Source organism: Dryobates pubescens, chromosome 2 (assembly GCF_014839835.1).
Source record: "Dryobates pubescens isolate bDryPub1 chromosome 2, bDryPub1.pri, whole genome shotgun sequence".
Taxonomy (NCBI): domain Eukaryota; kingdom Metazoa; phylum Chordata; class Aves; order Piciformes; family Picidae; genus Dryobates; species Dryobates pubescens.
In genome coordinates, this window is record NC_071613.1 from 26,049,028 (window position 1) to 26,074,964 (window position 25,937).

Consider the following 25,937-nt stretch of genomic DNA (forward strand, 5'->3'; position numbering starts at 1 on the left):
GGTAAACCAAGAACAGCAGGAGGAGGTAGCACAGCAGCTTCACTTTGCATGCACAGGAAATTAACACAATTCAGCCCCCCCGAAATACAGGGAGTAAGAATAGCTCCACAGCATTTATTTTCAGTTTCATTTCATACCAAGTTGAAATAAAGCTAGAATAGTAACAGTAGTTTAAGAGAAACAACAAAAATGCTATTAAAAACAAACAAAAAACCCACCTAGAAACTCAGAACTACCCTAAAATTCCTTTTGTGGAAGGTAGGCAAGGGGTTTGGACTGAGAATTTCAAATGAAATTAGGACTAGGATTGGTCTCTGGCAGGCAAGAGAACCAGTGTTTACTGGCAAAGCTACATTATTTCTCCAGACAGAAGTTTTATCTCAAAGAGCAGATACTGTAATTACAAAAATAATTACTTGTGTAACTACCTCTGTAATGAAGTGTATCTTCTCAGTAATTACCGAGGACAAATATTAAACTCAGTTCACAGGTTTTCCACTTCCAAAGCCACAGCTTTCTAAATACAGAGAATGCAGGTACTTTGCTTTTCCAAAGAAAAGGAAAGCTATTTGTCCATAGCTGTTCACTGAAGACTGAAGGAAGTGTCCTGGTTTCCAGCACATTTAACCTGTACAATAAGCAACTCATCTGGTTTAAATGCCATGAGCATTCTATACAATAAAACTGTGCCAGCAGCACAAACTTCTTTTGGATTTGCAGTCAGCACCATTAAATACAAAACAGAGCCAAGTGTTGCACCAGCTTGAGAAAAACAATATTGACATTCCTGGGCAGCAAACCATCAACTTCAAACCACAGCACTGCTGCCAGGTAGCTTCTGCATGAGGTAAGCAAGTGTAGTGCTGGGATACCCTCTCAGGGACTGTGTTTATGAAAAGCAATTGCTCTGCCATTTCCAGGGGCCCCTGCTACCTTGTAGTTCTCCCCTGCTGAAGTTTACCCACAATGAGCTGGTAGAAAGAAAAATCACTATTAAGTATCAGAAAAGCATCTGACCCCTCTGCATGCCTGGGGAAGCAGAAGAGAGCCCCAGACCAGCCCAACCTAAGCAGCAGTAAGCCAATGACATGCCACATGAGAAAGGCCCGTATCTACTGTGTTCTTCTCCTGTCAGAATAGCTGCTTTTTCTGGAATGTGCCCCACGAGCTCAGGAGTCCAATCACTCATATCTGGATTGGTCAAACCTTAGTCTGCACGTGTAGCTCTGCTCAAATATCCACCATGTCCACCAGAGCAGATAGGTGGAGCTCAGAGGCAACTTCACCCTCCTGGTTTGCTTTGAGTAGCTGTTGCAAGTGTTTCAGTTTGTCTGACAGGGAAGGGCTTAGCTCTTCCACCAAAAGCTTGCATCCCTCTTGACTCTCAGCCTGGGCAGAAGGAAGAGATGAAACTGAGAAAGCAGTATTACCCAGTACCATCACAGATCTTACCAGCTCAATGGCTGTTCCCCCACTTTTACAAACCACAGAGGTCAGCACCCCCCCACTCCTGTGGAGATAAGGCAAAATCAGCACATCCTTCTATTTCTGTCCCTAGACTTCCTTTCACCGGGGAAGCTGGCCCACAACAGCAGTTCCCCAAGTTGAAATGCAGCACCACAAAAGGATGCTGTTATGACTGCAGGAAGTATTAATACCTATGAAGAATTCTTATCCCATAGATGCAGAAAGCATTCCCCTCCCTGGGAAAGTGATTTCCAAGGCATAGTTTTTCCAATCTTTATTTCTCAAGTCTGTCTAACACTACACCAAGGTCATTCATGTTGCTGAATCTGCAACTACAGGAGGTTTGGCAACTGTACTCTTCAGAGCCACAGTTAATTCTCTGTACCCACAATTTCTTACCCCCTGAGCAGATGACACAGGATTCTTCATCAATGGACAGCTGACATTTGGAGTGGAGATCAGAGCCTGAGGGAGGTAGAGAGGAAGACCTACAAAATCACCAAGGGGCTCAATGTCATCAGCTAGACATCGGTGCAACTGTTCTTCAAACCTGGACAAGAAAGATCAAGAGCACCAGTCAGACTGCACCCTGGCTTTTTTCTTGTAACCAGTGAGTTAGCAGAGAATTTTGGGTTCACAAGTGACTGTAAAAAGGACCTGACGTTCAGTCATTCCCAACAGTCTGGCAGAACTCTATCGCTATGATGAGAATCCATCCCAGAAGGCTGTGATGCAGAAAAGAGCCACACAGACCTAAGACACCCAGCTGATGGGGAAAGCAGAAGAGACAAGAAACACTTGGGCCAACTGCAAAAGCTTTAGCTCTTCAACTTCATGATCTGGATTGCTACAAGCACCAAACTGACATCCTAAAGTGGACTTGATAGACATTTGTGATACTCAGGACAGAAGACTATTGCACACACAGTACTGCTTTACTTTTGGTGGCTTGATTGTCTATAGACAGTTCCCAACTGTTCCTCAAAGCTCCAAGTATTTCTACCATCCTTGATTAGTCCTGTGATGCAAGTAGGAGCTAGCAGGCATCTGCACCACACTACACTGATGTGTTTGATGAAATCAGAGAGAGAGTCTAAGATGTTTCCTACCACTGCTTGGCTCCAACTTCCCACTACATATGGGTTAGAAATTGTTTATGACCCTGAGCCAGTGCTGCAAGGAGAGGATGTTGCTCTGGGAGCCTACCTCCTGCTTTCTATTTTCTCCAGTTTTAACTGTGCCAACAGACGCTCTGGGAGAAGCTCCTGGGCTGAGGCTGTCTCTGTGAATTCATCTGCACTGGGAATGCTCTTTTCTTGTCCCAATGGCATGCTCATGTCAGAAACATGTTCACCTGACATCATGGAGACTCTAGGCAGTTTCTTCAAAGAGCTGGGAGGTTTTACCCTTGACCTGAGATGGGGAAAGCAAAAAAAAAAAACCACAACCCAAAGCACAAACGGTTATGAACATGTTGACTCCTCCCTGGTGGCTTGAAGTTTGAAAACAGCAGCAAGTCAGAAATGAGGAACTGGAAACATAATTCCCTTGTACCAGGGTCCAACATACCATAGCCTGTACATGGGTTTTCAAAGTAAATAATCTGACATCAGAGAAGCAACTAAGTTTCCAAGAGGGAAGAGAGACAGGCTTCACTCTGAACAGGGCTAAGGAAGTGAGTTAGACTCTTAAGATCTCCAATACTTGAACATCACACAGCTCTAAGGCACTGTGCCCACTCAACTGCTAGCATTTTCTTCTATCAGTGGAACTTCCCTGATGTTTTCCCACAAGCTGGAGACAGAGCCTCTTCTTTGAGCTCAAAACACTGCAAAATTATCATGTAATTACCAAAGAGCAAATCTGAAAATTATCTACCATGCAATTAATCTGTCAGGTACCCACCTGAGGGTGAATATAAGGGAGGCAGCACTATTAAATAAAGGGCAAGTTCAGAGTTTATCCCCGTGCTCTTCCTCAGCCTCATGTGGGTTCTCTTCTGTGCTTTGTATACCCAGAGTACAAGTCTACCTCCAAGGCCCCAGCAGTATTTTCTGTGGCAAAAGTGTCTCCTTTTCAAGCACCCTTCAAGCAATCAACTTTAAGAGCTGAGCAGTCCTGCAGGAATGCAACCTACTACCTGTTATCAGCACACCCTTGCCCATTACTTCCAAAGAGATATACATAAGCGTGGGCTGGGAGGACACTAGACGCTGCTTTCCAGCATTACGACGGCACTGTACGCTGACCGCAGAGGCCACTAGCAATATTCTGGAGTTCACCAGGCAACTCTGGCAGTGCCAGCAGCCACCTCACCTCTCGTGGCCGTGCCGGATCTCCTCCTGCGTGCGCAGTCTGGCTTGTTCCCAGGAAAAAGGGAGAATGAAGTTCTTCAAATGCTCCTTGAAGTAGTACACACGAATCTGACCATCTTCACTTACTGCTTCTGTGAACAAACCCAACATTTAACATACAACAGATTTTTTTATTACTTCAGAAGAAAAGCTCAATATTGAAAAGCCAATCTGAAGACAAATCACATGTTCACACTCAAGTACCTCTAGGGTGTAAAAAGGAGTCTTCGAGCTGATCTACTGCTCAACAGAACACCAGGTTACTGGGAAAGACTAAAACACCACTTTGATTTTTAAAATCTAGTGCATCCAAGGTCAGTGTTTAGAGGGTTAAGAAGTCATTTTATTAAAAGCCAAACAAGGCACTAAAAAAACCCAACCAAACACACTTGAAAGTAAACACAATCCAAGACAAACTTCATTAATCCATGGAAGTGCTCACTAACAGTGACAGCCTGCCATCTCATCTAACCTGAGCTTACATGACTTCTGAGGGACCAACTCTTGACCTTTAGCTGAATGTAAACCCACTCCTACTGGAAGAGGAGGGCTGAAAGACTCTGATCACACCGAGAAAAAAATGTTCATCACAACCTCAAGTTAACACTAAACAGACTCCAAAGAGAGATGCATAGTAAGTGCAGCAAGACCACAGCTCACTCCCTCTCTACTATCTATCACTTGGTGCCACATGTAAAGGCACCACTGTTAAATTATTAAGTATGGTTATGCAAGAAGTCTCATCCATGTTGTAGGAGAACATACAACACCTGGAGCAACAGACAGTTTGGGTGGTTTCCAGTCTCTCAGTTTATGATCAATGCAGACTGCCAAGATATCGTCCCAAGGGATCTCATCCACAGAAGGTCCGCTGTCACCAGAGTCCCCAGATGTCCTGTTTTTCCACCTCTGGTAAGTCTTGCTCAGCAGATTCTCCACTTGAGACTGGATGAGTGGTTGAGTGTGGGATGAACTAGCAATCTGAGTTGCATACTGAAAAATCATGTGGCAAACAGGAAGCCAAGGAGCTATGGAAAAATAACAACAATGTAAATTGCAAAGACTTGTGATAGAGCCAAACTGCCCACCTGACAGGCTGGCAGTTCAGTATGGCACAGACATTTCAGAGAATGGTGTGACATCAAGAAGATACTGCAACATGAAGTACATACCACCTAATGGAGGTAGATCCAGGTACGGGATCTGGAAGGACAGCACAGCCTTCTTCAGCCAGGCCAGGTGATCAGGCATGTTCCACTGCAGGTGAGGCAGCTGTTTGTTACCCCCAGGCTCTGAAAACTCAGTAACAGGCCAAGACAAATCACAAAGGTGCTCTGAGGATGCGACATCTGAAAGAAACTGCAGCACGCTGTTGTAGAGCTCAATGATGACTCCAGGCTCCTGAGATGGCAGCCCAGCTAGACGCCTCTCCTTCCAGTCATGGTAGAAGCGCTTGCAAAATTCACTGTCAATCCCATCCTCAACATACTCCTGGAGGGTCTGACTGCAAAGCTCAAGGGAGTCAGGGCACTGGGAAATCAGCCAGCCCACAGCAGCAGAGATCTAGGACACAAAACATGGATGGTTGGAACCTGCTCTGCAGTGATCAGGTCACAAAGGATTCAATCCTGCAACCTTATGTTTGACATAAGAGTGCTCAAGCTACAATGCAGCAAAACACAGGTGAATCAGCTATCATCATCCTCGTATTTGCAACATGGAGTGATTCTCCAACTAGGTGGGCATAAACTAAGTTCACATACAGTAGGCTCAGAAACAGATGTGAAGAGGCTGCTCACACCAGATGCCATCACACAGTGGAACACCCTGTTGCAGGACACTGGGGATGCCAAAGACTTATCCGAGTCAAGCTAGACAGATTCACAGAACTAGCCCGGGGTGACTATACCCAGAGAAGTTATGTCTGACCCTGGCAGTCCTTGAACTGCAGAGATGCAAGATGTGAGGAGTTTTAAGGGAGCATCACTCTGGGCTTTACTTGTTTTCACCATCCTTCTTAAGCACCTTCTTCAGATACCTTGAGAAGGGAATACACAGCTGGAGCTACTTTTGGTTTGAGTCTACTTAGTTGCTCTTGGCCATTATCCTCTTCCATCTCTCCAAATCACCCTGCTGGGACTCTCAAAAACTACTTTAGACTTATAGTTTCCCACTATGGAGTTTGATTAATCTCCAGGCTACTATTGTCAAGCACACAGAAAACTGAAGGCCAAGTGGAGAAGCTGGTGTTTGGAGGCCCCCAGGGGGAGATCTGTATAATCCTTCTTCACATATGTGAGGATATAGGCATTCCCAAGTCCCATCCACCAAGATGGAACAATACTGAGTGATCTCACAACAGCCGGAAGGGCTACAAAGGATCCTTTGCATTTTAGGACTGGGAGCTTAAGGGTACAAAACCCACGAAGGCTACACCACTAGCACTCATCTGTTAGGCAGTAACTGTACCCCCCCTGCTAGTCAATCAATGCAGGCAGGACAGACAAGCATGGATTTGGGTAACCCACATATTTTGGTCTCAGTGCAGTTTTCAGTATTGCACAGCTGGAACTCTCTTTTATGCAGCAAATGCCAGTGATCTCTAGTGAGTTAAGACAGAAGTCACAAATAAGGGAAGAACAGGAGAAATCTCATTTGTGAATAATTCTGGCTGATGCTGGAATTACTGTTAACAAGCAAAGCCCCACTCAAGTGTGTGAAAAAAAATGGCAAGAGAGCTTTTTGAACAGAAGTCGTGTAACAGGAACTTCAGCAGCAAAAATATCCCATTACACAAGACTTGGCTGCAATTTAAGATGTTGAGAAGGTAACAATTCCTTATGAGGTATTAGTAATTGAGAGGTTAATGGTAAATCAGTCAAGAATCTCTTCACATGAGTTGCCATTCTTACCCTTCTGGTGCCTTCTAAGTCATTGGTAGAACCTGGGAGCTCAACAATGATGTAGTCTGAAATAAGCTGGGCTGAAATCAAGTCCTGCAGCATCAAACCTTAAAAACAGGAAAACCCACCATATACACAGAGAAAGAACAAATGGGTATCTCTTGCTCTGGTCAAATAGAATACATAGAATAAACCAGGTTGGAAGAGACCTTCAAGATCATCGCGTCCAACCCATCAACCAATCCAACACCGCCCAAACAACTAACCCACGGCACCAAGCACCCCATCAAGTCTCCTCCTAAAAACCTCCAGTGATGGCGACTCCACCACCTCCCCAGGCAGCCCGTTCCAGTGGGCAATCACTCTTTCTGTATAGAACTTTTTTCTAACATCCAGCCTGAACCTCCCCTGGTGCAGCCTGAGACTGTGTCCTCTTGTTCTGGTACTGCTCTGCATACATTCACTGTATCACTGTTTTCCTCCATCCTTCCTCATAGACTCTCAGGATCAAATGCTATATGCAAAGAAAAACTGGAACCAAAAGACAGTTCACTTCTTTCCATATTGCTTATTTCTCTTGAGGTCTCTGGATTTCTAGCAGAGTTTTGAAAAGTATTGTGTGCCAGTCTCTCCATTTACTGGAAGCTGTGTTTGAGACTGCACTAGCCCCCAAACAGTTCTACTTTGGGCAGCCCTAAACATTCAGATGTTTCTTTCCAAGATACAGAACTAATTACATACCTTCTTCCACTTCTTTCTCTGTGGCCCCATCTTCCTGACAAGGGACTAGAACCACCAGGGGAACTACTGGTTGAAAAGGTTTCACTTGAAGCAACAGTTTCAGCTGCAGCAAAGCTGAAAGCCAATAAACATCATCTTCTGCCACATCTTCACTCCTAACTCGAGGGGGCAGGAGAAGAATGAGACCGCTGGTTCCAAGCAAGTCTCTTTGGGTCTCAGCTGTATCAAGCTCAGAGTCAGACAATGCACCATGTGCCACCTATACAAGTTACAAAGATGACAACAGTAATGTAGGTAAACAAAGCTGTTTTCATACTGACACATGCAGTTTACTATCATTAGCAGTCGGCACTGACATTTGTTACCAGCTCCACAAATCCTAAGAGGATGAATTGCAAGATAGACAAATGTTAGCTGCATCTACTGGATGAGTCTAAGCACAAAAGTACTCTTCAGCACCTGATCTGGCACCAGGAATTGGAGATGACTGAGGTTCTAACTGTTCCATTGTATTTAGGCAGGTATTTACTCAGCTGACTGCAAACAGGGGGGAATCCTTATTTTTTCACACCTTTTCAATAATCCCATCTCTCCCAGTATCACCTCCCTCCATCTGGCAGGACATGGTGTGAAATGTCTCCACACAACATGCACTGGAAAAGAGCACACCCTGCTTTTATGGTCTGTTTAGTATCATGAAATTGTTTTAACCTACCTTTACACACACACTGACTTGAACACTTCTGCTCCCTTGCATGCCAGCAGAATGATGTAACGTCAGTGTTTGAATTCTGCCTTCTTTTTGTGAAGCACTTTTCTTCCAGCTTTTGTCTCCCATAAATTTGGCTTTCAACCAATCTATCAGTACCCTAGAACAAAAAAGTGGGCTTTTGGGGCTCTTGTTTTCCAAAACAAAATGACATTTTTATGGTTTTAGCACCAACACCTCAAAGACATCACAATCTATCATAACCCCAAACTCCATACATTCAAATAGTTAAATGTCCTGAAATTATTCATACTGTTACACATATGGCAAGTTTTCTGGTTTTGGCATGAACAAAATTAACTCCATGAACAATGTCAGAAGAAGATACAGACCACTACAGTAATTCACAGCTATATTCTTTAGAGTGCTGTGGAGAAAAAAAGATAAACTAGCAACTTGACATGGTGTGGTCCAAAGAAAACCCCCCAAAACCACCAAGGACTGTATACTACTGCTCTCCTCCCATTTGACTGCATGTCTGAGAAAGGGACTCAATCAACTCTTTTACTTACCTGCTGGGATCACTCTCTGCATATTCCTCATCTGGCAAAACCAATAGCACCTTCCAAAACACCTGCTCTTGTTGAACTGGAATATGTTCAGTGATCAATGAGACAAGATCCAGAGGGGTCCATGATAAATCACTTAAAGAGACAGAAGTTGTTAAAAAGACCTGCTCTGGTGTTTATTCCCACCTGGGCAATGTTTTTCTTGCTTTGATCAAGTTATAATACAGCCAATAGCTACTGTCCAATTCAAACCATCCAAAATCAGAGGCACCACAGACCAGATGCTTTTAAGAATTGCAGCTGCTAGATCTGTTACATGAGTCTTACTTTGGGGATTGTGGTACCATATGTGCATTGCTTCACTTCCACACTGCTTTCCACAAACACACTGGTCACTGAAGTGCATGGTGAGCCACGAGAAAGCAAACCTCCTGCTGCACTTGATGCTACAAGCCAAGCTGGTAACAGCTCATTTACTTCTCTCCCTCAGTACGCCATCCCAACCCAAACACACAAAAAAAACCCTTTAATATCAACCAGATCACAGCAATAGGATCAGATGGTCTAACACTTTCATGATTTTATCTTCCCATTTTGCTGATCTGGAAAATACTTCCAGAAGCAAGCTGCAAGTGGACATTCAACCATGATTTCCCCTTCCTCACCAATGTTTTTGAGATGTCTAGCATTTCTGCTATAATTTGCTTAGAAAGAAAACAAAGGACCAAATGTTAACATACCTTAACAACTGCTGGAAGTAGTGCTGAACTTTTATTTCATGCACAGTCTTGTTTCTCAGCCGATTCAATCTGGAAACAAGAGACCCTTGAGTGTAATTTTTGGTATACATCAGGTAACATAACCAAATGTAAAAAACACTCACTGAGAGCCAAGTAGCACTGCAGATACCTTATTAGAGAGTTGTCATTAATAGAAGAAAAGTTTCTTTAGGTTTGCAGTCTCTGTCATGGCATTTGTGCAGAAAAGGTCGTTTTGGGGTATTTGAGAACAAAGTTTTGCAAAACGATTAACGTTTACAATGATGATTCAGAGAGGGCCACAGAATTACCTTCCAAAAATCAGACTGTCAGCTGCTGTCACTGGAAACATCCTTACCTTGTGCAAGAAATCCCCAGCCTTCCTCCATGTCCCAGATTCACAATTCTCTTGCACAAGTTCTCCATGGTTATAGGCCACTCAGCACTGGGGGACAGTGCTTCCAGTTGATTTTTGGGATCTGCACAACAGGGAGCAGCTGGGAACGCCCTCATCTGACGTTTCAACTTCGTTCGCGCTGCCACTGCCTCCCTCCACCTTTAGAAGGGAACAGAAACATAGGTCACATTAGTAACATTTTTAGTCTCTAAAGAGTTTTTCTCATCTTTGCTCTCCAGATGACATAGGGCTCTCAAAGACACCACGAGTCAGTGTCTGCCCAAGGGCGAGCAGGAGGTGATGTGTGTATGGGTGGTGCAGCAGGCTCAGGCTGTATTTCACAGAATCACTGAATGCATTAGGGTGGAAGGGACCCTCAAAGGTCTCTTGCCTAACCCACCTGCAGAAAGCAGGAACGTCAACAAGATCAGGCTGCTCATGGCCTCATCAAGCTTGACCTTGAATATCTCCAGGGATGGGGCCTCCACCACCTCTGTAACCTGTTCCAATATTTCACTACCTGTATTGCAAGGAACTTCCTCCTGATATCCAACCTAAATCCACCCTGCTCTAGTTTCATACCATTGTGCACCTATCACTACAAGCCCTTCTAAATAGCCCTTCCCCAGGTCCCCTTTAGATATTGAAATGCAGCTATAAAGTGGGGCAGCACAGTGTAGGGAGAAAAGATTCTCCAGCTTGGAGCCACTCAACATCTCACATCCAGAAAAACAAGTGTCCAGCAGAAAAAAGACAAGGAGAAATAACAATTTTCTAGGCAGAATGAAGGTGAAATCTACCAAGCTCACTACCTGACTCTGATGAGGTATGCTTCTCTACCCACATACAGCTGAGTAACTTATTAGAGGCTGGTAATAAGAGTGTAAGGCTACCCATGCAGTGGAGATGAAATACATAGAATACATACATAGAATAAACCAGGTTGGAAGAGACCTTCAAGATCATTGTGTCCAACCCATCAACCAATCCAACACCACCTAAACAACTAACCCATGGCACTACGCACCCCATTAAGTCTCCTCCTGAAAACCTCCAATGACGGCGACTCCACCACCTCCCTGGGCAGCCCATTCCAATGGGCAATCACTCTCTCTGTATAGAACTTCTTCCTAACATCCAACCTAAACCTCCCCTGGCACAGCCTGAGACTGTGTCCTCTTGTCCTGGTACTGGCTGCCTGGGAGAAGAGACCAACATCTGCCTGTCTACAACCTCCCTTCAGGTAGTTGTAGAGAGCAATAAGGTCACCCCTGAGTCTCCTCTTCTCCAGGCTAAGCAACCCCAGCTCCCTCAGCCTCTCCTCGTAGGGCTTGTGTTCCAAACCCCTCACCAACTTTGTTGCTCTTCTCTGGACTCGTTCCAGCAAGTCAGCATCTTTCCTAAACTAAGGGGCCCAGAACTGGACACAGTACTCGAGGTGCGGCCTAACCAGTGCAGTGTACAGGAACAGAATGACCTCCCTGCTCCTGCTGGCCACACTGTTCCTGAAGCAGGCCAGTAAAAAGAATTCTGCATGTCAATGCTCCCAAGAAAAGCAATTGTGTCACAAGATGGCAACTCACCGCTGCAAGTACTTGCAGAAACACTGGAGCTCCTGAAGGGTTTCCTTAGCAATCTGGAAAATCTCATCTTCCAGAAAAAGTTCCATGACACGACCACAGACTTCTTCTGAGCATCGTGCAATACGAGCCTGCCGGTCCCTTTCTAAGGCACATCTGGTTCAAAATTAAACAAACCAAGATCTCTAGTGAGATGGAGACTGCAGCAAATTCCTACCATTAGCTGAAGCGCACACAGGGCAGACCATCACACTTAGCAAAGGAGAGGGATTTTCCACACTTCTGTGGCTCTTCTAAATAAGACCTGTAATCAGTCAAAAGTCATTCAGGCTTTACACTGAGCTTGGCTTCCAAAGAAAGGTCTACAGGAGAGTCCACAGCTGAACTGTAAGGGAGCCAGAAAGCAACAGGGCAGGCCTGTCCAAGACAAAGCCTCTATACCCTGCACCCTGGAGGACCACTACTGCCTGACAGTGCAGCTGCAAACTGTCAGCCTGTTGTACAATCAGGCAAACTTACTCTCTCTTTAAAGTAACATACTGAAGAACCTTGGAAAAGGCCAAGCAGGAAGTCTACCACTCCCTGACAAATTCTTACCCTAAGGGAAAGCCTCATACAGCAAAGTACAGCATACACTCTGTGTACTTACTTCAACTCATTGGCTGAAGCTTCTTGAATACTCTCCTTGATTACTTCTTCCATTAATTCCATACCCACCAATTGGCTCAGCTGCTTTATTAAGCGTTCTCTCTCCTGCTTTTGCCTGGAAGGACAGAGAAAAGATTTACAAAAGTGGCAAGATTTACACAAGATACACACTGGGACACCACCTCCTTAGTTACACAGAAGTACTACAGAGTGTCAGTTTATTTGCCTAAACTGAGCTTCCACTAGCTGGTTTCATTCCCTAAAGATAAGCAGCTTCGCAAAGAGTCAGGTTTCCTTCAAAAATACAGATAACAGGGGTTATTTCACTCTTATTTCAATAAACTATAGATAAGTAGCCCACCCACAGCAGGGCTGGGATGCATTTCCCTCTCAGGAAGCTCTGAGAGAATAAAAGTTCCCAAAATTCCCACCCACAATTTTCACAGTGGCTCAGTAAGGACATCAAAATACTAACTAGCAGATCACCCGAGAATGTGGAAGGGACAGCCTACCTGCATGACCCCAGAGCAGTTCAAGCTGCATGCTGTAGGCATGGCAGAAAAGCCTGCACACATGTGGCAAGGACTAAACTCTGGTTTGGTTCCCCGAGGGTGTATACAGCCGACGCTGCCCATCAGCAAAAGCAGTGACTCACCTCTCTTCCTCCACCCTGCGCTTCTCCTCTCTGACACGCTCCCGTTCTGCATTAAGCATGCTTCCAGCCACTTCCCTGAGTATCTCCCCAGTCACTTCAGTCACGAGTTCTTCCACAGTGGCCTCCGAGGTGCTGCACAGAATCAGCAATTCTCTTGTTAAAGCCAGAAAGTTTTCATTCAAAGCCTCCTATCTGTGCTTTTCTCAAGCATATCCTTGCCACAGCGGAAGCCAGAAAAACCTTCTTTCTGTAACTATTTAAATGCTTACAATGACATCGTGTATTTGGACTCTGGTCAGTCTGGGTCAATTCTTCTCAGCATCCACCCCTAGGCTACCCACAGCAGTTCCCAGTGGGAAACAAGACCTTGACCCTGTGTTGTTCAGCAATAACCAAAACACAGGTGCATTAACACTGTTTTGGTCAGAGTGCCAAGACTCTGTCAACCGCCTTGTAGAGGAAGTGCTATTTGAAGCCGGGAATCAGCCAGATCTGAACTTACTCTTCTTGTACCCCTTTAGGTACCTTCCCTTCCACATCACACACTGTAGTGGTGTGTGTCATGCAAGGCAAGGTTTGCAGAGGTTTGCTCTCCATTAAGCTAGCTGGGGAGTAACAGAGAAGTGGCAGACACCTGAGAAAAGGTCTGCTTTTCCTTCAGCTGTATGACTATCTCCACTACAGACCTCGCCTTGCTTAGTTTTACAACGTTCACACATGGCACTGATACGACAGACTCCAGGAGTAACAGCAATTAAACACTGCTTACCAGATGGCAGCAGTCACATAAGCCACTCCTGCTCTGCCGACTTGTCTGCACTCTCCTTCAAGGACATCACGCACAAGGCCGTCCACCACTTCAGCAATGTCCTACAACACAGCAGAGGAAGAAGCTGAAGCAGAGTGTGATTGTTGGAAGCAAAGAAGAAAGCTCAATGCTCAATGAAGCTGAACACAGGGGGACCAGAGTGGACATAGAAATGGGGTGAAGATCCAGTGGTTTGTGTTTCCATGGCACCAAGGAGGAGTGCAAAGTGAAGTGGAAGCTACATGTCTAACTCTTCTACTTTTCACAGAAGTTTAGCAGTCCTGCAACAATGGTCCTGCTCAGGATGGCCAGGGCACACATGTGACTTGGGAGCGAGACTTTGCAGCCTGGTTGAACTGGCTGCAGCATCATCTGTATTTCTACTTACAGACTAAGTTAACTTATCAAACAGTCTGAAATCTTAGTCAATCTAAAAGGATAATAACAGTCCAGAACCAAAAGCTGCTTTCTGTGTAAAATATGGGCATGTCAAGTTAGGAAATAATAGCTAAGAAAAGTGAATTTTCCTATTTTCTTACATGAGTGTTTTTCTCATCCTAGCTGATTTAATGGCAAATGACCTGGTCTAATCTTCACTGAAATACAGCCACATTTAGGTAGAACATGGCAGCTGTACTTTACAAAGCAATGAGACACTCCCAGATGGGTTCAGCATCAGCACATACCTTAAAAACATTAAAAGTCATATATCCACAAGAAGAAACTGGGCCATGCCTTATTTGAAATACAGGCCACTAAGAAATACCTCCCTCGGTACTATTGACTAAAGTGAAGTTTACCTTCAAAGATAATCACTTTCTGCTATCACTTTCTGACTTTCCAGATTCTGGAAAACTAAAACCACCCAGGAACTCCATTACAGCTTTCATTGTATCTTAAAGATCTTTGCCAAATACTTCACAATGGGTTCAAATTTCCTTACCGTGTCTGTGTACTGAGGATGAGGCTCTGAAGAGAGAGGCTCAGGCTGTCTGGCAGGTTGGGAGACTGCCTGCACAGGAGGCAGCGCTGGCACAAGCTGGCGAGGTAACAGTGAGGGCAGAAGATGAGCTGGGGGCTGGACTCTTACTGCTGCAGCATCTAAATCCACACCTTTACTTTCTGCACTTCCTTCTTGAGAGAGAGGGGAAACAGAACAATTAAGAGAAGCAGGTTAGTCACAAATAAAAGCAAAACTCTTCTAACAGAAGCTCACTGCCTGAAAATTAAAGACATAAATCTGTACTAACATGAATGTTATATACATACTCAGAATCAGCCCTGGCTTACCCCCCACGGCTAAACCCCACACCAGACCTCAAGCAGGCCAAAACCTTCCCCCCACACGCTCAGCCTCAGTAGGCCAAACTGTGCCCCCGCCACTGAAACAAGCCTACTAGGCCTCAATGCCCCCTGCCACAAGCTGGGCACACTAGGCCCCAGCCACACTGCAAGGCCAACAAAACCACACACCCCCACAAACCAGAGACAGCCACTGCTCAGAAAAGGGAGGCAAGGGAAAAAGGAAGAAGTGGCTGTGCAGGCTGCTTATATGGGAGATGCAGGAATTATGGGATAGAGTAACAAGATTATGATATCCTGTGCCTCCCCCTGGACTGTCTAGCCCCTAGAGGACTTTTTATCTCTATGGTAGGACACTCAGTCCTCTAACCCACAACAAAAAAGAATGTGATTACATACACAGCAGGAACAATGAGTTGCAATACAAGAATCTGCAAAGGCAAGGTGGCTGTCTGAAGCAGCCAAACCACTAGGTACTTCACAGACACTGGCAAAATTACACTCATTTCTACTAGTGCTTTTCCTCTATCAGAACATCTATTTTATTAATCAGGTTGCTTCTTAAAGATACATATTTGATTTATGACATGTTTTCATGACATCCAAATTTCCATGTAACTTCAACCCTTGTGACCCAAGAACAGTTTTTGCTTTGTAAAACAAAACTAGTCACAGAGCTGACCCAGCAGTATACTCCTCAGCAATATCTAAAATGCACAGTTGCTCTTACCTGTTGCTTCCATGCTGGATTTTTGGCTACTACTAGTATGCTCCACAGAGGTGCTTCCACCGGTGTACTTGTTCTGTCCATTGAAGCTGGACACAGGCACGTGGTGCGGCACAGAGGGCAAGGGCCCCCCATTTACAACTTCCCCAACCGAGACTGTTAGCTTCTGGCTGACATACAGAGATTTGTGTGGCTTGGGCAATACATCTGGCTCCAGAAAAGCTGAGCGATTCAGCTCCACATAAACACTGGGGAAAAACAAAAACCAGGAGAACATCCTCAAAGCTCCAGTAACCTGCAGGTTCAGGTGGGACAGCTTAGCAGGGCAAAGCAAGACAGGCCCTGCGCACTTGGGGTTGCTCCCAGTAGTCTGGGCTTTTTATCTCTGGCTGAAATCTGAGCAGGTAAGGGAAAGCATTGTCCTCACAGCTGTGCTCCCACAACAGAGCACAAGCAACATTTCTGGGAACCTTCATGAACTATTCTGCCACCTCATAATTTTAACCTTTGTCCTCTGTGTGTAGATCCACGCACATTCTACCTAGCCTACATCCCACATGGCAGATGCCAGAGTGGTCTGCAGACATCATTTTACAAGCTGCAATCGTCTTCCAATCTTGGCATCTGCAGCCTGGCTAATTTATTATTTCAAAACAATATTGAGAGCAAACAGAACTGCCACGCTCAAGTTTCTGCCTTCTCCAGTCTCTTGAGATTGTACATACTTCCACAGCAGACACTGATCCACAAACCGTTGGCCTCCAACATCCTCTGAAAATTGGTTTGCATGCTTGGCTTCATCTGGCCTTACATGAAACGCCGTAACACTAGTTTCCTGTGAAGCAGGACTGTATCCTCACTACCTGCGAAGTTCCAACTTACTACAATCCAACTGCAAAGCAAGAACCTAAACCTGTATTTTCTTCCCTACCAAGTTATCCACACCTCTCTGTAAGGAGGAAGTCCCCAGAGCCCGATGCAGAGTAAGCTCAACATGCAGACTCTCTTTTGAGGGAAGCATGCACCTCGTTTTTCACCACCTTCCAGAAGGCTGAAGGAATTTTGATTCTCAAAATCCTTTGCCATCTTATCAAACCAAGTGAAAAAAAATGTACCAGTGCAAAAATGCTGTTGTGGGAAGTCACAGTAGTAACAGGGATACAAAACCCATTTCTTGAGAGAAAGATGCAAAACTGATGAAATTCTCATAACTACAGTAATAAGAATAGAATTATTAAAATTGGCACCCATCACTATGCTAGCACTTTGCTTACAGAACCCAACCCCTACCTTTAGCCTGTTCTTTTTCTAGTTGCAAACTGCAGAATCAGCCCACCCACATGTATGCTTCACCTAACACCAGTCTGGCACCAGCAGGCAGGTATGGCACGGACACCTTTTCCTTCTCACTTACCCATCAGATACACTCAGGCCATAGTAACTTATAAAATCACTTGCTTCCTCACTGTCTTTGAACAGCAGCATGCGGACCAGGTGATCCAAGGGAAACACTGTACACCTCTGGGTGCTCACAGTGTAAGCAATATTCAGAGATTTGAGAGCATCTTTACGAATCTGGGGGAAGAAGAAAGAACAAGCCACGTAACTACTACGTTGAAGACCCCAAAATACACTATAAAGCGTACTATGAACATGAAAACTGTCTTTGAAAGAAATTAATACTCGTCATCAAACATCCACACAAACACCTCTTCAGATTTAACTCTTCTTTAAATTCAATGCCCTTGCTTTTTAGGTTCTGCTTCTCTTCGATGCCACTCATTTTGAGCATAACTTTTTGTGATTCTTGTCCAGAAGACAAAAAACTTGCAAGGGCTTCTAGAACTGTAGGTTAGCATTTCCTTTGCAAACGTCTCAGGCCTGCTTCTCTGCTTGCCAATTATTTTCAGGGGAAATTACATGCATTGTAAAAAAGACCCGAGAAGAACATAATTTTTCTTCTATGTCACAGCAGAAGATTCGTCACAAATTTTATAATGCTTCTGAAGAAATAACTACCAAGTTTTCTGCTAAGATTTCCTCCCAAAAGTTCCAGAGTGTTTTATTTATTAAGTTATTTTTTAAATGAAGAAAAAAAAAAACAAAGGTCCATCTGCCTTTTTTCTTACCTGGTTGAAATAGCAATGTAAGAGACAGGCATTCAAATAGGAAGCTGCCTGCACCAACTTGAAAAACCTCACAAAGTTGTTGCTGTTCAATGCAGCAAAAGCTTGAACTGCAAATCTAACTTCAGGAGAGTTTCTAACCTCTGGATGAAACTGCTGTACTTCTCTGTGGAGACAAAAGACAGAGAGGTAAAACCTTTTGCTTCAGTAGTAACCATCTATTACCGAAAAAGTGAATAGCAATCTGTAACAAAACTGAATTAAAATTAAGAGCTTTACACCAGACATGCAGCTCCTGGACAAAACAGAGCTGTGAACTGAACTCGCAGCATTATTTACTGATCCAAAATCTTCTCCTAATGCTTGTGTACTCAACTTGTTATTATTTATTTAGGTACATTGCTCCAGGATCCAAGGAGAAAGGGTAGTAAAGAGATTGACCAGAAAAGCCCCAAATGCTTGGTCCTACTGCAGACAAGAGAAGAAAAAAAAACAAACCAACTAATTCCTTGATTGAGACGTGAAGATTTAACTTTCATTTGGTTGGGTTTTTTGACTACCTGCAGAAGCTCCAGTGGATTACTAAAGGATTAAAGAAAAAAAAAAGCAGCTTCTTTCCTTAAAAATACAATTTTTTAATAAGACCTACTGCAAAATTCAACTAAAGCATTACTAGAGTACACTGGCAACTAAATTTTGCAGCTAAGTTCTTCACTTCCATTACAATTTGTGTGGACTTAATCCTATTTACAGTTCTTCCTAGAGGCACAGAGAGAAAGAAAAAAAATAAAAATAAAAATGAAGTGTTCCCACCTGAGAATATCACCCTTGTTGAGATTCAGCAAGACATTATAACCTCTGAACTCTGCTTCACTCTTGCAGTAAACCCCTTTGTTAGCCAGGTCCTGATACATCTCCTTCAAGCTCTGCAGGCATTTAGTCATGTTTTCGTTGTTGATTTTGGCATCAAAGGAGGACATGGGCTCTTCACACAAGTGGTGGGCACAATGGATATGAAAGCGAGTGCACTTCTCTATCAGAGACACCATCAGTGGGTTACAGAGATGCTGCTGGGTAATATCCTAACCAGAATGATAAAGAAAGCAAAGCATGGATTTTTAAACTGCAGTTGAAGAGCATAATCATCTGTCATACCTTTAGAAAACTCATTTCAACTCTGTTTTAGGTCACTTTGCATTTCAAAATGTTTGAATAACTTTTTGCTTCACTTCTGACAATATTACATGATCTTTTTCTTTTTACCACCAAACATCTCCATCTGCCAGTCCTTACCTTTCTTATGCCACGAGTTCTGTTCCAGACAAAGTCATACCATTCCCGGTAGTTTCCTTCACCTTGATCCATGATGTTTGTCACTAAATAGTCCATGGTCATGCTTAACACCTCAGAGGGTCTCAGTTCATGTGGTAAAGGTTCCTCCTGATCTGCTGAAGACCTGCTATATTCCTTGATTGCTGCTGCATGATCTACCTGCAAGATGTGGAGAAAAGAACCTAAGTCCAGGAAGTATGCTCAACTTCCCAGAAGTACACAGTATTTCATCCCATCCATCCCTTGTTAAAAAGGGGAAGACTATTACAGGAGCTTCTCCACTGCTCACACTAACAGCCCAGATCCATTTTGCTACAATAGCAAATGTATCTTACTTTATTTCATTACAAGATTCTAAGTGTTGAGTTATCTCAAACTCCTGGGCTTCAAGACAATTTACACTGATGCCTTATAGTTTTAGAACTATAGTTCCAAAAGCCTGTGTGGTGTTTGAGAAGAATTAACTCCAGCTCAGCCCAAACCAATACAGCCTGTCTGTAGCTAAATAAACAATTTAGAGTGCAAAAGCAATTCCAAAGCCTTCTTGATTTACAAGGAATTGCAAGACATTAATGACTTTTTTCCACCAGAATTAACCCCTTAATCAGCTAAACAACACTGACAGCTTTATCATAAGCAGCAAGCAAAAAGATCTTCTGGAAACAACCCCTGCATCCAGAGGGCTTGTACCTTGTCAGATCCTAGAAGCAATTCGAAGACACTGAGCTGATTCCTTGTCTCCCTCATGTACCGTTCCTTTTCAGGACACATGTCAGGGCAAGTGCCAACAACAGTTTTTGCTTTGTCAAGATCAGTTCTTTTTATTCGAGCTAAAAGAAAAAAAAAGGAGTAAGAAATTGAACAAACACTTGGTATCTTGCTTTTGTTTTCATGACAAGCCACTGCACTGATTAGTCAATACAGCCTTAGGCACACCAGATGTGTCAACTGATGTCTATACATTGGTCAGTGGATTAACAGTTCACAAAAAAAGCTGGTGGAAAGGGGTCTCCAGAGATTCCTCATCCCACCTCTCTATTCACAGCAAGGCTGCATCCCGCCTTGCTATGCTCAGAAATACACAAGGATGGGGTTCCCCCACTCTCAGGCCTGTCCCAGGGTTGCACTATGCTGATGAAGTTCCTCCTATTGTCTCAAGTACTGAGCATTCTGCTAAAAAGACTGAAGCCTCTAGAAGATACCCAATGTTCTGTGTCCTAACTAAGCTCTGGCGATTTCACAATTGCATGTCAAACAGATGAGAAATCTATTTGTTGATATTAAAAGTAAGATCTTAAATTACAAGTAGAGACAAGTTTTGAAACAGCAGGAGCAGGATGGAAGGGTTTACAACCCAGCACTGTAAAACAGAGACAGGTCTTGAAACAATTCCTAGCTGAGTAGCAGTTCAGATTTAGAGAAGTATGATTACGCTTCAGGCAGCTTTCTTCAAAAGCCTGCAGCAATACATGACCTCTTTCACAGGACACAAACAGTCTGCTATTCCCTCTCCGCAAAAAATACATATATGTAGTAAATAAATCAGGTTTGTGTATGTTCTATAACAAATTAATATATATGTGCAACATAAAGAGTATTTTACAGACTGCTTTGTGTCAAACCCTTAATTTTAAGCCATTTCCTTAATACCACAACAGCTTTGCAACAGACACCAAACATTTCTTCCCAGCAAACAAGCAGATGTTACACATCAGCCTGTGTCATTACCTTGCCGCATGATTTTGTCCCTTTGGTCCAAAAGACGGTATCTTTCTTCAGATGTCTCAGCTACTAATCCTACCAGGTTGCCAAGAGATGACAAGGCCTCTAAGCTCTGGCCTTCAGCACCAGAATCAAACAGATCTGTTTCAAACTGCAGCGCCTTCCGAAGACCAGACTTCTTTGATGGAGAACTGAAAAATTAAAGATTTATCATCAGTAATACACTAACATGTGCCCAGCCTTTATCAGTTCACTGTTCTGTAGGAGAGCTGTTAAGATGATTATTTTGTTCACAAGCAGTGTGTCAAATAAACAAAGCTTGCATTGATGTACCAAGGCTGTGACAAGCTAATGTTAGCTCTGGGGGTTACCCTGGTTAAATCAGTGCCAAGCATTCTTGATTGCAATCTCGACTGCAATGAATGCCTCAACCTTTTGTACAATAAAAATGGCATCACTGAGTGAGAGTGAAGAACCAGGTGGCTGCTGCAGCATTGCTGCATCACTATGGCAGAGCAGCCTGCATTTTAAACCTAGCCTACTGTTTGGTGTGAAATAGATGCTGTCTACAATAGAGACTATTAAAATGTTTTCTAGGACCCAGATACAAATATACTTTTGAGACCAAGGAACGTTCATTCCTTCACAACATATTACTGATTTTATGACCACAGATGTCAAACTAGGCACATCAGTAATGTGTCACAATTAGTACTGCTCACTTCAGAAACTCATTTAGTCGCGACCACAGAACTGTGTCTTTGCTACTTAGTCCTAGTTTGGCTGTGCATGGTTTCATTCAATTCCCTTATGCCTCACTATGGCAGACGTTAGTCAGGTCGTCACAAACTATCCAAAAGAAACACGCAGACCAAAATGACTCTAATAAGTACTAAGAAGTATCTTTCTGTTGAAGTATGAGATCTATGAGCCTGCAATTCAGACAAACCAGAAGGATGGAGGAATCACACTCCTTGACAAGAAAATGCCTATTTGGCACATGCTGATCGTCCTTTTTCCCCATGCACCCTGCTTGATGGGGTTCCCAGAGGAGCAGACGTACCTTTTACCAGACATGACACTGCTGGCAGAGGACCTTACTAAAGGTTTTCGAAGAGGGGAATGCTGATAGTTTTGCTCTTCAGCGCTTTGCCTTCCCTCTTCTTCACCTGCTTTCTTCTTCTCTGATGGAAAGTCCCTTTTTGCTGGACCTGAAATGACATACCAACATGAAGCCAGGTACTTGCCAAACAGTTTAACCAACAATTCTTTCTTAGGAGTGAGGGGGGTGAAGATGAGTAGCTTGTTTATAACAAAACACTATTAGAAAACAAATCTGAGAGTCGTGGTTTGTACATCTATGAAAAACTTCCAGGACAACTTGCACTAGAAGCTGTACTGAGTAAGTCTACCAATTACTAGTCAGCTTCACTGTTCCATAAAGAATAGTTTTGCATAAAATATCATTTATCAGTAACTGTAATTCATCAGATTGTTAGTAAATGCAGTGTCTGACCATCAACCAAATTTAAGTTCTCTCAGGTTTGGCGTATAATGCACTCTACGGGATACGCCTTTCGTCACTTTCACTATTTTGCTTCCCCAAGCTTAGACTGAGGCTGGCATGCCACCCACACCTTGCAGAACGGGAGAATTTCTTCTCTTATGGACAAATTTTCAATTTTCTTAAATTCTCTCAGATATTTTAGAACCACAGAATACATCCAGTTGGAAGAGACCTCAAAGATCATCCAGTCCAACCCTTGACCCAGCATTGAAGAGTCAACACTAAACCATGTTCCTAAGCACCAGGTCCGCACGCCACTTGAACACCTCCAGGGACAGTGACTCTACCACTGCCCTGGGCAGACCATGCCAATGTTTGATAACCCTTTCTGCAAGCTGTAGAAACAGGAATGGCACAGCCTGAAACATTTCCTCTAGTCCTGCTGCTGCCATTCCTGTTTCTATAGCTTTAACACCAAAATGAAATGACAAGGTTGAAGAGGCACCCCTACAGCTGCTGCTTTGAGATGTTAATTCTCAGGAAGACAATTCTGCTGCTGTCTGTTTTCCGGAAGGCAAGTTTGTGGTTGGCCAAAGCCACGGTGAACCATTCATTTGCTGATCACTGAAGTGTATCCCCAGGCTCAGATCTCAAAGGTACACACGTATCACTCAAAGCTAAAGATAGGAAAGCACTTGACAATTCAAATATTCACCTGGAAGTGAACTGCCAACATTCACATCTCTTGCCATAATCCCAAGCAGGGTCTAGATTACTGGTTTCCCACTTCTACACTCAGTTCTGTGGAAATTTTTCCCTTTGTGTTCAAGCGCTTTGTAACTGTTGATATGCAGAACAGCCACCTCAGCAACACTGACACTCAGTCCAGGTTACTTCTCAACTCAGTTCTCACACCTTGCTGAAAGCTGGAAACCCACATTCCATAGTCCATGCTCTGAAGCAGGCAGTGAGAAATTGGAAAGTGGGTCTTCTTACATTCCCAAAAAATGTCAACACTTCCAGATAGTAGCATAAAGTTAACAGCACCTTAATCCTCCTGTACATCTGCATAAACTGTTCATAAATTCTTTTGTAAAGCTACACTGTCATTTCATGTGTCTCTCACCTCTTTCACATGGCTGAAACAGCATTTTGACTCAGATCAAGCAAAATGTTTTGGACAACAGGAAATTAAGAAACAAACAGTACAATTTCCTACTGTGAATTGCAGTCACTCACTTAAAACTTCTTCAACACCGGAGGACAGTACCCTGGATGCTGGAAGTTCGAGCAACTTACAAAAGCAACTGGGTAAGCTCCCAAGAAAAAATTCTGCAAGGACTAAGATACCTGCTCTGTCACACAGGGGTCCTGAGCCACGAGATTTCTCAGGCTGAGAAATGATTCTGTAAGCAATTACATGCTTTGTCCTGTTCCTTTTCCCATCCCCTTCCTATTTACTCTTTGCCACAGACCGAGCTAGTTGGGATGTCACGTCAAATGCAGAGCAACTACTTTTACGTCTCTATGAAGAATAACCTTCAATGCTCCCAGAAGGTCTGTGCACAAAACAGTCTGACTAGCAAAAACATCAGACTTTTGAAGCTGCAATATTCCTAGTAGGGAGGTGCTCTTTGTATGGATCTCTGCCCATCAAGAAACAAGAACAGAGCAGATGCCATGCCAGTTAGGTATTACCTAGTAGCCAGCTCCAGAAACACAGACTTACTTGTTTTCTTCTTCTGCCAAAACGTTACTATGTCTTTGTGCAACTCTTTTGCTTTTTTTCTGGCAAGAGCAGCAGAGGCCTGAAGGAAAAGAAAAGCAGAATATGAAAATCTATTAGCATCACAACACGAAACCATGTAGTGCCCTTTTTGCCACTGAAACACTTACCAATTTCCATAAATTTCTGATCTACACAAACAGCAGGACTCTGCAACTGTCCACAAAAATTGCTGCTGTTCATGACAGCCAGCTTAAAGCACTCAAGAAAGAAAACATACTTTTGCATAAAGCAGAACAAGAACAGTCTCTGAAGCAGCTCCTCAGCACACCTCACAGCACTGACATAAATAACAGCAATATCTCCAGTCAGCAGGTCACTCTGCAGAGATCCCATGAACTTGCCTGACCCTCAGTGCTGCCAAGCCTCAACACAAAGGCAGCAGTTATTTAACTCATGTTTGGGTGATGCACTGAACAGAAACACATTTGGTGTTTGAGATGGATGCTAAAAGAACAGCTAAATTCAGGCTGAGCTAAGGCAGTTACCACGTTTTACGTGCAGCTCAGTACACTTCCATCCCTGTCTGTAGCACAGTGCCTATAGCACAAAGCTTCCCCCCAGGTGAAAACCACACGACGTTACAAAGTAAGGCTGAATTTCTTGACAGAGCCAGACCCATTCCGACCACTCAGATTTAAGCCTGGTCTTGTGCTGAACGATTTAAGCCTGGTCTTGTGCTGAACATTCACGACACTCACATGATCAAAAAAGTGGAGAATAGCCGTTTTTTTACTGCGCCTAGTCATTATCCGTCGGACTTTTACGAACTGGCCAAAGTGTTTTTCCAGCACTGTCCTGTCGTTGAGATAATCAGGGACGTTCTTGCACTGAATGGCTGTCAGCTCACCAGGGGGCAAGTTCCCTAGACTCTCCGTGCTCTCGCTGCCTCGAGTCCGGCGTGTAGGGGTGGCAGAGGAAGCATCTGTGAAGAGAGGGAGACAGCCGCTTGACAACGCAAGGTTACACCCGGCCGGTGGAGCGTCCCCGGGCACCCCCGCTTCAGCCTACCTTCTCGGGGAGAGTCCCGAGCCTCGACTGGCGGCGACTCCTCAGCAACTCCCCGCTCGGGCTCGGCGGTGTCCCCGCGGTCACGATGCCCGCGGCCCTGGCTACGCAACATCTCTTCCACCACCCGGCCGAAGAGTGCTCCGCCGCGGGGCCGGCCCAGCAGCACCGCTCGCTTCTCCGGCGGCGCCACCGCTGCCCGCCCGCCGGCCGCCGCTCTCCGCGGCGACTGCTCCCGCTCCTCCTTCCGCTTAAGGCCCTTGGACGCCGGCTCCACCGGCTCCTCGAAGAGTGGCCGCAGACCCTTCTCTTCCGGCCGGCCCAGAGCGGCAGCGGGACGCGAGAAGGAGAAGGGTCCCCCCGCCGCTGTCTCCGGGCCCGTCTCAGGAGCGAAACCGAAGGGCGGCGAGAACGTGAAGGTGGAGGAAGCGGCCGGGCCCTTATCTGCGTCGCTGCCCGTCAGCGGCTTGAAGGCAGTGGCGCTGTCGGGTGCCTTGAAGCGGAACTCGGGCGCCGCGAAGGCTCCGCTGCCCGGCGCCTCGCCTGACACTGGGAAGCTGCTCAGGTTGGTGGGTGGCTTGAAGCTGAACGCTGCGTTACCCACCGAGGCCCCACCGCTGCCCGCTGCCGTGAAGGCCGGTGCCTGGCCTAGCCCGTAGGGCTGCCCGAAGGCGGCGGTGGCGGGCCCGGGGGCGAAGGACAGGCTGGCAGCAGCATTGCCCTGCCCGAAGACGGCAGCTTGCCCAAAGCGCAGCGGTGGCGCGAAACCAGACGGGGCACGGAAAGGGCCCCCAGCATTCATGGCGGCCACCACCGCCTCTCAGCGGGTGGGGGCCGG

The 25,937-nt window shown here is 44.8% G+C and overlaps 1 protein-coding gene across 1 annotated transcript; it reads right to left on the reverse strand.

The window, feature by feature from the left end:
• Positions 1-1,111: 1,111 nt before the first annotated feature.
• MCM3AP (minichromosome maintenance complex component 3 associated protein) lies at positions 1,112-25,920 on the reverse strand. The gene is made up of 28 exons (XM_054172473.1): positions 25,103-25,920; positions 24,793-25,016; positions 24,035-24,113; positions 21,862-22,009; positions 20,805-20,989; positions 19,767-19,906; positions 19,038-19,235; positions 18,558-18,826; positions 17,748-17,910; positions 17,033-17,193; positions 15,622-15,866; positions 14,533-14,723; positions 13,551-13,651; positions 12,782-12,913; positions 12,128-12,241; positions 11,482-11,634; positions 9,860-10,057; positions 9,484-9,552; positions 8,747-8,878; positions 8,181-8,334; positions 7,466-7,724; positions 6,734-6,831; positions 4,994-5,384; positions 4,592-4,849; positions 3,784-3,913; positions 2,674-2,880; positions 1,867-2,017; positions 1,112-1,389 (listed from the first exon to the last, which is right to left on the reverse strand). The coding sequence occupies exons 1-28, from the start codon at positions 25,899-25,901 to the stop codon at positions 1,231-1,233; spliced, it is 5,508 nt and encodes a 1,835-aa protein (XP_054028448.1). The 5' UTR covers positions 25,902-25,920; the 3' UTR covers positions 1,112-1,230.
• Positions 25,921-25,937: the final 17 nt, after the last annotated feature.